Source organism: Bufo gargarizans, chromosome 1, assembly GCF_014858855.1.
Source record: "Bufo gargarizans isolate SCDJY-AF-19 chromosome 1, ASM1485885v1, whole genome shotgun sequence".
Classification (NCBI taxonomy): Eukaryota; Metazoa; Chordata; class Amphibia; order Anura; family Bufonidae; genus Bufo; species Bufo gargarizans.
In genome coordinates this window covers 189,127,537-189,140,219 of record NC_058080.1, presented here as the reverse complement: position 1 = coordinate 189,140,219, position 12,683 = coordinate 189,127,537, and the positions used below count along the sequence as shown (strand labels likewise).

At 41.7% G+C, this 12,683-nt stretch overlaps 1 protein-coding gene across 1 annotated transcript in view; it reads right to left on the bottom strand.

Moving 5' to 3' along the window:
• Positions 1 to 12,683, bottom strand: part of FREM3 (FRAS1 related extracellular matrix 3) — a 97,616-nt gene that overhangs the window by 34,402 nt on the left and 50,531 nt on the right. The window contains exons 7-13 of the mRNA XM_044277094.1: positions 9,031 to 9,180; positions 8,579 to 8,788; positions 6,669 to 6,866; positions 6,368 to 6,532; positions 3,805 to 3,987; positions 1,832 to 1,962; positions 1,454 to 1,612 (exon numbers count right to left, since the gene is read on the bottom strand). Coding sequence (XP_044133029.1) covers positions 1,454 to 1,612; positions 1,832 to 1,962; positions 3,805 to 3,987; positions 6,368 to 6,532; positions 6,669 to 6,866; positions 8,579 to 8,788; positions 9,031 to 9,180 — 1,196 coding nt within the window. The remainder of the gene's footprint in view (positions 1 to 1,453; positions 1,613 to 1,831; positions 1,963 to 3,804; positions 3,988 to 6,367; positions 6,533 to 6,668; positions 6,867 to 8,578; positions 8,789 to 9,030; positions 9,181 to 12,683) is intronic.

Here is a 12,683-nt window from a genome sequence, read left to right as displayed (position 1 = left end):
AAATTCGCAATTGAAAATTCGCAACTGAAAATTCGCAATTGAAAATTGAAAATTCGCAATTGAAAATTCGCAACTGAAAATTCGCAACTGAAAATTCGCAATTGAAAATTCGCAAAAAACATATCCACTCTATACTGGCGAAGATTTTCAGTCACATAGTCCATTCTTGCAGTGATTAATCACGCTGAAGAAAAAAATAAATATATTTATCAGATTGCATAAGGCCGAATGCCTTATAGGAAGCAGGACACATTGTACTCACGATTGAGGCCCCTGGGCTCCATTGTCTGAAGACGATGGATCCAGTAAGCCTCCCTTTTCAATAACAATTTATTTCTGTCACCCCCTCGACGGGGTAATGATACACCTTCAATAATCTGATACCTCAACTGCGAGATGTTGTGTTTTTTATCATAAAAATGAAGGGGTATTGGGAGTAATAAATTCTGTTTACGGATAGTAGATTTGTGTTTACTTAGTCTGTCCTTCATTCTCATTGAGGTTTCCCCCACATATAGTAATCCACATGGACATTTAAGAATGTAAACCACAAATCTACTATCACAAGTGAACGTGCCCCTTATTGGAATATTTTCACCTGAGTGAGGGTGGGAGAAACATGAACCCTTTATAACGCTGGAACAATTGACACAGTTTAAACAAGGAAAAGTGCCCCGTCTAGGTGTAGATAAAGTACTCTGTCCTCTTTCTATTTTATTACTTCCCACATCCGCCCGGACTATTTTATCCCTAATATTTTCTGCCCGTTTATAGCATATCATGGGTGGCCTCTGGAACTCTCCTATCCGTGGATAGGACTTAGATAATATGTGCCAATGTTGATTAACAATAGTCCTAAGGCGCTGGGACCAGGGATGGTATTTAATCACTAAGGGGATCCTTGTTTCTTTCTTAGTTCTATCTGGTGGTGTAATCTCAGCTTTATTACGCTGTATTTTCAATAGATCAGGGGGGTAGCCTCGCTCTCTAAATTTATTGGTCATATCGTCTAATCTTGTTTGACACATATCCCTATCACTAACGATCCGTCTAACCCTCTGGTATTGCCGCCCTGCTTCTTACTAGAATTGTTCCAGTGGTGGGTGACGGGAAGCCAGATTCTCTGCTATGGAACCTCTCTCCAATTGATTTTGGTTAATTTTTATTTATTTAATTTTTATTTTAATTCATTTCCCTATCCACATTTGTTTGCAGGGGATTTACCTACATGTTGCTGCCTTTTGCAGCCCTCTAGCTCTTTCCTGGGCTGTTTTACAGCCTTTTTAGTGCCGAAAAGTTCGGGTCCCCATTGACTTCAATGGGGTTCGGGTTCGGGACGAAGTTCGGATCGGGTTCGGATCCCGAACCCGAACATTTCCGGGATGTTCGGCCGAACTTCTCGAACCCGAACATCCAGGTGTTCGCTCAACTCTAATTAAAACAGATTACTTACCGTTACACATACTACAGGGTAACCAGTTGGAGGTCTTGGATTTTCTTTTGCTTTAGAGGTGTCATCATACATCATGAGGGAAACAACCTGGGGCACTGCTGGGAAAGTCACATCAGCAACACTGTCCATTTCTTCAATGTACACAATAGCTTTATTCATCTGAAAAGATAAGATACTATATGTATTATATGACTGGTACTGACTGCTCCTAAAACATGCATTTATGATAATTGATTGCAACTAAACAATGGAGAATTGTCATGTCACCTGCTCGGTGTGACTTTCGAGAATACAGATCTACGCACCCTGACACTAACTACCAAGTCCTCTCTTTTCCAATAATCAACTTTTGTGACAGAAAATGTGTAAGATTCTTACCTGGGTTTCAGCTACCATGTTATCATCTGGTTTTAAATGAACTGTGAATGCCTCACGCATTTCTCTTTGGCCGTCATATAATATTTCTAATTCAACAAAATGCTCTGTGTCCCCTTCCTTGAACTCAACATCTGTCCAAAGAAAAATATATCAATGGTGATCTAGTGAAAATAATACTAAAACAACAATAATTTTTTGAATTGTGCTTCAGGAAATGAATCCAGATATTTGACCATTGATCTGCCTATCTCATGTACAAGTACTTAATCATGAATGTTGAACTACATTACAGTTTCAGGTGGAAATTAAACTGTTTTCCGGGAATACATTAAAGGGGTTGGCCACCCCACTCACAGGCCTGCAAAATAAAACATACTAACCTGCTCCTCACCGTTAGGTCCTGGCTTCTTCGCTCCCTGGCTTTGGCTGCCTGACTCAGGTGGTCCCCTGCTATCAACATCCTCTTTGATGCTAAGGTAGGCAATGACTTCCCGCAGTGGTGACTTGCCCCCTTTGCGTCATGTCAATTGGTCACATGACACAAGGGGAGCACGTAATCTCTGCAGCTAATGATTGGCTGCAGTGATGTCAAAGCAGATGTTTACAGTGCGGGACCTAAGCAAGGAAGCCAAGTCTGGCCTGGAAGGGGGAAGTCTGCCAACCCCCCCCCCCCAAAATGTGGCCATTTCATTCAAGGTTCATCTATTCACTTAAAAGAAGATCTGAATAAAATTATCTTCCTCCAGTTTGGAAACATTTGTAGCCAAGTGTCCTTTCAATAGGGCTGAGCTCGATACCAAGCACAGTCGCTATACAATGTATGGCGCTGTACTTGGTAAGCTGCGAGAAGCCACAACGCTCACAGGAGCACCGGTGACTTCTTAAACAGCTGATCAAGAGGGGTCCGGGTGTTGGACCCCCACAGATCAGATACTGATGACTTCTCCCGAGGATAGGTCATCAGTATTAAAATGTCCAAAAGCGCTTTTCATGTTTAAGCCGGCATAAAAGGTTCTATTTACTGTCAAATGAATGTTTCCTTTTGGCTGATAATCATCCTGTGCAAAAGACCCTTAAAGGAAATGTGCCATGCCAAAATGACCCATTGTTTAAATCATATTTCTATGTTAAACATTTTTTTTTGAATTTCTGGTAAACTTTTTTCTTTTTTCCATTTTAGCATCTATATTTAAAATTTTTTTTTTTAATCCTGCAGTTTTCATACTGGCCACTAGGCCTAAAATATGTTAAAACTTCCTGTCTTTTGACAGCAGCTACATGGGTCAAAGACACAATGGACAGGAGGGGACCTCGCTCATTTATATGGAAAAACTTTCTAGGCATGCTGTGTGACCTTTGCAGAGGTTAGGAGGAAGTAGATAAGCTGTGATATCACCTAATGTGAATGGTGGATTCTGTGTTATCTATATAGAGGTGTTACTTATCATTGTAATTCTGCCTGTGGTGATAATTATAATGGCTACTGAAAAGTTAACTGTACTGACGAGGAAATCATGACCTATTATTAGACCTAGTGAGCAGTGTGAAAATTGCAGAATTATGTAAAATTTTTAAATATAGATTGACATGGAAAATGAAAAAAAATAAACTCACCAAAAATTCTACACAAAACATTTAACATAAAAATGTTATCTAAACAGTAGTTCAATTTCTGATGACATATTCCCTTTAAGTTTAGAAGAAATGTGGTCAATTGGCCTTCTATTTTAATGGTCTAGACGCAGTGTTTCCCAACCAGTGTGCCTCCAGCTGTTACAAAACTACAACTCCCAGCATGCCCGCACAGCCAAATGCTGTCCGGGCATGCTGGGAGTTGTAGTTTTGCAACAGCTGGAGGCACACTGGTTGGGAAACAGAGCACATCAGATATGACTAGATGAAGTAAAAACTGATATTACATTGGACTGACACGATAGCAATTGAACCAATGGCACAGTACAACAATATCTTACCTTCAGATAATGGATTGTAGTCTTCACCAGAAGTGGCTGACCCATCCTTTGTGTGAACTCTTACAATGGACACTTTGGAACTGTCACCAACACGTAGTATGGGGATCTTCACAACAGCAATTTCTCCAAATTCCTGAGGCTCTTTAATGCTATATTTTACTTCTGAAAATCTAATAATGGGTTCTGTGAAAATAGTTGTATGTCAGAGGAGGGAATATCATATAATAAACAATCTAACAAATAAAAGGTAGTAACATGGCTTAAAGGGAACCTGTCACCAGTTTTATGGTGTCCTAACTAAGGGCAACATAAATAAGTGACTGATTCGCTTAGCAAAATGCTGGGTCACTTTCTTTAATTGACCCAGTCAATCTGCCAACATCTTGTATTGAAAAGCTCCAGCTGATAAAGATGAGTCCTGAATATTCATGAGCTCCTGACTCTCCCCGCCCACCTGCTGCTGAATGACAGTTTGTTTCCATAGGAATCAGCAGCAGGTGGGCAGGGGAGTGGCTATAGCTCTGAATTAAATATATGCTGGACTCAATGACATCACGCTGGACTCAAATCAGCTCAATAGCATGCGGCATCTTTGTGTGTATATTATGAGGTAACATTCTGTCACACCAGTAAGTGAATACATCTAAGGTACTTTTTAGTAGTTAATGATTGTATATAATTAGTTAGATTATAATCAAATATCCACATGACAGGTTCCCTTTAAACTTGGAAACCACATGCAGTGTTCGACATCAGCACTTCTACTATTATATTAAATTATACTATTTGTCCTTTATAGAGTACATGGTAGGACTGCCACAAGTGGAGAATTTTACCATGGTTTTGCTTTTTTCTCCTAAATAAGCAATTCGAAGAAATTTTCCTTTCTGCACTTTTTCCCATTGGAAGAATGAGTCATTTTTGTAACAGCCAAAATGGAACAAAAGCAGTGGAGCAGATTTCTTATTAGAACTGCGCTAGAATTCTGTCTCAGACCGAGTTTGAATTCTGGCGCACAAGTTGTACATTTATTCCACCTCACCTGGCACAGGGAATAGCTTAGTGGCAAGTGGGCGTGGCTTAGCAGAAAGCGGTCAGTGGCTTAAGATGATACATTATGCACCAAAACCATGTCAGAACCTTGGCACAAATTTCTGCCACAAAGTGTAAGTCAACTAATAGGCGGTGTAAACTTTGGTGGGGGTGAGGATTTATTAAGAATGGCATTTCTTAAGCAGGTCTTCATAAAAAAAAATTCTAGCATAAAATGCACAAAATCTATTAAGAGATGCACACCTCCTAATTATCATCTCAGGTACTCGTGTAGATTTCACTTGTAATTTATACCAGTTTTCTGGCTTAAATGTTGGTAAATCTGTTAAGCCATTAAGGCCACACTCCCTTCCGCCCACCACCAAGCTACTATTAGGCCCCTTTCACACGGGCGAGTTTTCCGTGCGGGTGCGATGCGTGCGGTGAACGCATTGCACCCGCACTGAATCCTGACCCATTCATTTCTATGGGGCTGTGCACACGAGCGGTGATTTTCACGCATCACTTATGCGTTGCGTGAAAATCGCAGCATGCTCCTCTTTGTGCGTTTTTCACGTAACGCAGGCCCTATAGAAATGAATGGGGTTGCGTGAAAATCGCATGCATCCGCAAGCAAGTGCGGATGCGGTGCGATTTTCACGCATGGGTTCTAGGTGACAGTCTATTCACTGTATTATTTTCCCTTATAACATGGTTACAAGGGAAAATAATAGCATTCTGAATACAGAATGCTTAGTATAATAGTGCTGGAAGGGTTAAAAATAATAAAAAAGTTAACTCACCTTCTCCTCTTGTTCGCGTAGAGGCCGGTCTGTTCTTTAGCTGTTCTTTAGCGTTTTGATGCGTTTTTCACGCGCGTGATAAAAAACTGAAGGTTTACAAACAACATCTCCTAGCAACCATCAGTGAAAAACGCATTGCATCCGCACTTGCTTGCAGATGCAATGCGTTATTAACGCAGCCCCATTCACTTCTATGGAGCCAGGGCTGCGTGAAAAACGCAGAATATAGAGCATGCTGCGATTTTAAAGCATTGCAGAAGTGATGCATGAAAAAAAACGCTCATGTGCACAGCCCCATTGAAATGAATGGGTCAGGATTCAGTGCGGGTGCAATGCGTTCACCTACTGCATTGCACCCGCGCGGAAATCTCGCCCGTGTGAACGCAGCCTTATTCTGGTACAGGGGACTTGATATATTCCCCTCCCCTGAAAATGTCTAAATTTTAGACAGTATTAGTAGATCGGCCTCGGTATATGTGAAAGCAAGCTTAAAATCAGAATGAAGTATAATAAATTACTCTAAATGGGGAAACTGGTATAAATCTATAAGACCATTGTAAAAATTTCTCTTTCTTTAGTGCTTCAAATGCAATTTTAAGGAAAGAGAACATAAATTGTCATCTAATGTATTTCTATATTTACAGAAATGGGACCAATCATCGTATAGAGTGATAAGGTAAGCCACAGGCAAACAGTATGGGTTAGTGTATAAGAAATGAGTAACTCACTGTCTTCCACATCCTTTATCTTCATCAGTGTCTCTTTTTGGTCCCCAATTGCAGCTCCGAAATGTGAGTCACTTTTTGGTGACCCAAGAACCAGTCTGAATTCTTCTTCCTCTTCATAGATTGTATCATCCATTAGAGTCACTATACATGGCTTATCAATCTCACCTGAGGATACCATTAAGATTCCAGTTTACTTACAAACAAGTAAAATTATTTTAATATACTTTTAGTGTAAAACCGATAAACGAACAAGATTTTGCATGTTTCTCGGGTATCTTGATAGAAAAGCTGTGTACAGTACCTGGGAGAAATACTACCAAAGAGTCATCAGTATTTGGCCTTTCTTCATAGTCCAGCACAACCTGTGCAGAGCCCTGGCGGGTGTAGCATCGCACTGAGGACTTTTGGCTGATGTCACCACTCCTGTATATGATAGCTGATCCTTGCCTATCCTTCTCATTCACAATGTATACTGGCTCCTTGAACTGCACCTTGGGCACTGCAAGTAATACATTGTTAGGAATTTATTAGAATTGCGGTGACAATGGCAGTAGAAACTGCTAATGTAGACTGTATTTCAAAGTTAAATGGCTAGACACAGATATTTATATACAGGTATATATACAGGGGTCAAGTCCTGGGAAAAAAAGTGTGGGAACTCACCCAAGATCCACTGCAACACCCCCCCCCAAAAAAAAAATTTGCTAAAATTTCAGTGCAACATTTATTGTAAAGTGCCAGTTTACACAAACAACTGCAGAATTAAAATGAAATAGACATGGAGATCCCAGTGCCAGCTGCCTTGCTGGTGGATGATTGACATATACTTCTTCTGCAAGGCAGCTGGCACTGGAATCTCCATGTTAGGCTAGTTTCACACTTGCGGCAGGACCGATCCGACAGGCTGTTCACCATGTCGGATCCGTCCTGCGGCTGTTTCGCCGTGCCCGCAAAATTGACTATAATGGGGACGGGGGCGGAGCTACGGCGGTCCACGGAGAAAGCTGCCGCACTAAAAAGCCTGACATGCAGTAATTTTAGTCCGGCGGCCTTTCTCCGTGCACCGCCGTGCTGCGCCGGAGCTCCGCCCCCGTCCCCATTGTAGTCAATGGGGACGGAGCGGCGGTCCGCGGGTACGGCGAAATAGCCGCAGGACGGATCCGACATGGTGAACAGCCTGTCGGATCCGTCCTGCCGCAAGTGTGAAAGTACCCTTATTGGTCAGTTAATACATCAGGGACCCCCTGGCATGGGGCCTGGGCATAACTAAGTGCACACTGGGTGATCCATAGGCAGGACTAGGTGGCTGCCCTCATCTACCAGCCCGTCAATACCCCCTTAGGAAATCTCTCATCAGATGTGAGAGCAGCAGCGATCGATCAGCCAGGATTAATGTGCACAGTGGGAGGCCTCCCTTAGGCAAGTGACAAACTGCCCCCCTCATTCTTAGGCAAGTGACAAACTCAGCTCTGCTACATCTACAATGAGCAACTACAACAAATGTAATGCCAAACTGCAGTTCCTCTATGTGATGCCTTGGATAGCTTCCACTGGACCCAAGCTATCCAAGGCATCACAGTCACATAGAGAAACTGCAGTTTGGCATTACATTAGTTGTAGTTGCTCATTGTAGATGTAGTAGAGCTGAGTTTGTCACTTGCCTAAGATTGAGGAGGGGGGGAAGTCAGTCAGTGAGTCACTCGCAGCCAGCCCAGCACCGCTGCACACAGCTTCCTCTTCCCTCCTCAACTGAAGCCGCTCCCCCTCCTTCCCTCCTCAACCGAAGCCGCTCCCCCTCCCTCCTCACTTAGCCTGAGTCACGCAGGGCCTCGCCTCCGCTCCGCCCCCTGTGAATTCAACCGCTTCTCCTCCTGGTCCTTTTGCCCTGAAAGGGAACAGCGTTCCTGCAATGAAAAAAGTGCAGCAACGCCGTTCCCCCTCGACTCGACCCCTGTATATATACCCCCTACAAGTTTACTGAGAACATTATGCTATATATGGAGTATACCCAAGGTCTAGTAAAATTCTAATGTATACAAGAATTGACTTAAAATAGGGAGGAGGTCAATTCTGGAAATTCATTATACTTTAATTACATTTACTTTAATTAATATACTAAAATTAAGTTATGTACTATCAAAATGTATCATATGTAACGGTGATTCTTTCTGTCATTATACAGAACAACCTACATCATCCCACAGAACTTACAGTCAGAGATTGTGTCATTGATTGTGACGGTGGTTTTGCTTGGCTCCCCAAGTACAGCATTTACAGGCATACGAAGAACCAGTTCAAACTTTTCGAGACCCTCTAAAGCAGGTTGTCCTAAGTCATCAAGGATGGTCACTCGAAAACTCTGCATGTTCACTCCGGGGGCAAAGTCAAGATTTCTGCTAATGCCAACATAATCTGTTCCAGCTGTATGGTAAAAGAAACGTGGCTTAGTAAACACAAGTTTGAATTCTGCTGACAGACTATGTATTCTGCTACTTTGCCTGCTTATGGGTGGTGCTGATAGATTATGGGTGGTGCTGATAATAGATTTATATTTGCAAACTGCTGAATATGCAATTCTCTTCTGGATAAGCATGCTATCTCCAACTGAGAACCTATGCTTTCCATATACTTTTCATACAGGACAGTTTTATCTTTTTGCTCACCATCTGCAGACAGGGGCTCGGTTTTCCTGGAGCGTACAGTGACTGTCGCCGCTTTGGAGAGATCTGTTCCTGTTCTCCACACTCGAACTTCCACATAACCAGCACTTTCATCAACAACATAATCGGTGTCGGCAAAGTAGAAGGCTGGCTCTAAGGACGGGAGATAGAACTTATTTTTACCATTCTTATATACATTGTCATTAAATGTAACATTATTATGTGGTAGAAAAGATAAGAAGTTCAAGTCTGGAACTGATCATAATAGGCCCAATCAGTGATAATATCATCAAGTGCAGAAAACCACTGAAAATGATTTACACCTGCACAAGGTCTCCATGACAGCACTGCCCCATCAGAGGCTTTCAGAAGTGCAGTCTCAGGCTTTGGGCCTAGAATTTTACTTATGTAGGAAAGGAAGAGTAATGTCATATTTTTTTAGTCATTTTCATCTGCTGGTTTCCCTTAGTCACCAGCCAAAAACAAAGAATTCTCCTTTCTCAGGGTGAGGGGTGGTAATTGAGTTTGATTTAGCCTGTGTAAAATGACATCTTAAAAATGATGGTCCCTTAGTAATAAAGATCAGCAGAAAGGACTCTTTGGGAGGGATAGCCTCAAGCTCAGCATTCAGTTTTAGACCGTACATATTGGTGGAAAGCTTACAAATCAAAATCAGACAGAATTTGCACCAAAAACTGGCAAGCATGTTTTGCACTCCATTTATTAAAGGGGACCTGTCATCACATATCAAGAAATGAAGCTAATCCATTTTGTAGGTGCACACTTTCCTCCTGAATACAATACTCATATGTCCTCCTGCATTTGCCCCCACCACTTTGATAGACAAGGCCTGGCAGTGTCCAGAAATCTCATGGCTGCACGCTAGGTGCACATGCACTACAGGGCTGGAGCTCACTGGGCAGATGGAATCTATCTGCCTCCCTTTAAGTGTTTTAGATAATTTATTAGGCTTGCGTTGTCTGCTAGAAAGAAGCATGACTTGGGTTGTACCATCTCAGACATTGGCGGCATATCACTAGGATATGCCCCCAATGTCTGATAGGTGCAGGTCCCACTTCTGGGACCTGCACCTATAATTAGAATGGAGTCGACAAAGTCCCAGAGGGTGCACTGTGCATGCGCTGCTGCCCTCCATTCATTCCCATGGGAGCTCCCTTAGCCCCATAGAAGTGAATGGAGTGGTGGCCACACTTGTGCAATGCGTTTCTCATTGATTTCAACGGGACTTCCAAATATATCATGCTGCTCGGCTATTTTCGACGATCCCATAGGAATGAATGGGGAGGGGCCACGCATGCACGGTGCTGGCTCTGTTCTAAGTATAAATGCGGGTCCCAAGGGTGGGACTCACACCTATCAGACATTGGTGACATATCCTAGCGATATGCCCCCAATGTCTGAGATGATACAACCCCTTTAAGACAAGGAACACCAAAAATTTGGGTGCAAAATTCTGGCAAAAAGTAAGGCAACTAATAGGTAGTATAGATAGGGATATGTAGCGTTTTTTTTTTTTCTGGCACAGGATTAGTATATCTACCCCACTGTGTACAGACTGTATTGTGGACTGTCATGAACACGTAGTACAATGCCAATATCTGCAGAGAGCCCACTTTATACCTGTGTGACTGAATGTAGAATTGGAGGCACAGAGATATTTTTTCCTACGGAATCTATGAGAAACAAAAATTGTGGCATGCTCCATGTGACACATTATGGAGGCAGTCTCCTATAGAAGCAATGCGTCTAGGGGAGGCATCATGTGTTAGCACACAGAGTGCCCATAGGTCCGTACTATTCTGTGGTCCACTGTACATGCAGATTTGCCCTAAAGATTGATTTTAAAGGGAACTTGTCACCAATGTAAGCTACAGACAACATGATATAGAGCAGGAGGGAGTGAGAAGATTGATATATAGTTTTATTGAAAAATATTCAGTAAAGCTTGTATTTTATACATTTTAATTCATGTTCATTCTTAGCTTTGAAGTCCAGGAGGTGGTCCTATCAGTGATTGACAGCCTTCCCTCTATGACTCTGTATACAGAGATAGCTGTCAATCACTGATAGGACCGCCTCCTTGACTTCAAAGCCCAGAATGAACATGGATATAAATGTATAAATTACAAGTATTACTGACTCTTTTCCCATAAAACTATATATCAATCTGCTCAGCTCCTCCTGTTCTATAACATGCTGCCTGCAGCTCATGTTACATGACAGGTTCCCTTTAAGTGTGTTTACAGCATTTGAAACCAATTCGGTAACATCTAAATGAAACTCAGATACATTTTCCCAATCAAATGTTTTAGTACCCTCCAGCAAACTAGTAGTTAAATTACCTAACCGTAGTTCTCAGGCACAAAAACAAGGAAATTGCATTCTACCAATTAGTACTCATGCGTCTTTTTCCCTTTCATTCATTCTGCCAACACACATATCCAATAGCATAATGCTCACTTAGCCCTGGTCTTTCTCTCTGCACTCTATAATTTGTACTTATCTAAACACTTTCAAAGGATAAAAGGATTGCTTCACGGTACGAGGCTCAGTTTGGATGAATAATAACGGTGATGCTTCTTAAGCATCTTCCACATTATGCTTTTTAGCTATAGACACCTACTGTATGGGGACTGATGTAACTTACTTCCCTCAGGGCTGGGACTTTCATCACCTTCTTGCATTCAGATTATAGAATAATATGAGATTAGGATATGGCAGCTTTGAGGTGCATAATGTGCAATGCTGGTCATAGTGAATAGTTCTACTCAATTGTTGTATTTTAAGTAAGGGTACGGCCACATGTTCAGCTTTCTGCATGCAGTTTTGGAAGTCAAAACCAGGAGCGGATCATAAAAGTAGAGAAAGTATAAAAGGACACATACGACTTCTCTTTTCTGAATTCACTACTGGTTTTGGCTTCTAAAACTGCATCCAGAAACCTGACAGCGTGGCCGTACCCTGAATTGGAAAGTAGTAAAGAGTATCTAGGACAGTATTTTCCAACCAGGGTTTAAAAGAACCCTAGTTAGGCTTTTCCTCGAAAATATAAGCTGTCACCTTTACAGTACGGGCTATCCAATTAGGATAATGGAATCAACACCTTTGACCCAATGCTGGGTATAATTACCAGATGTGGATTCAGTTACATATTTATTCCCAGAATTTTTGTACGATCACTCAGAATTGAGAAAGCTCGTTGGAAGAACGAGTGAAATGTTTTCAAGAAATCTACAGTACGTCCAGTTGCCTTGATTTATTCTTTACAGATATATACCATGACCTGGATAAATGAGAACCTTCACAGACTTGATATACAGTAGTTTTAGCTAGGCTTTTAATTATCTGGGCTGTTTCAGCCTTCTCTGTTCATGCCATCCTTGCCCTAGCAACGGGTTTCCCTCACTAAAGCTCTGGAGATATATATATATATATATATATATATATTTTAATTAATACAATATTTAAAAACTAATGAAAGGAAAAGTGGAGAAGTTGACCATGGCAGCCAATGAGAATGTTCCTTTTATTTTCCAAAGTACCTTTTCCTCTGTCAGACTGGGGTTCCTGGGACTCACCAGAGGAACTTATTATCCAGATCCAAATCCTATTACATCAATAAAATTGAATAGGCT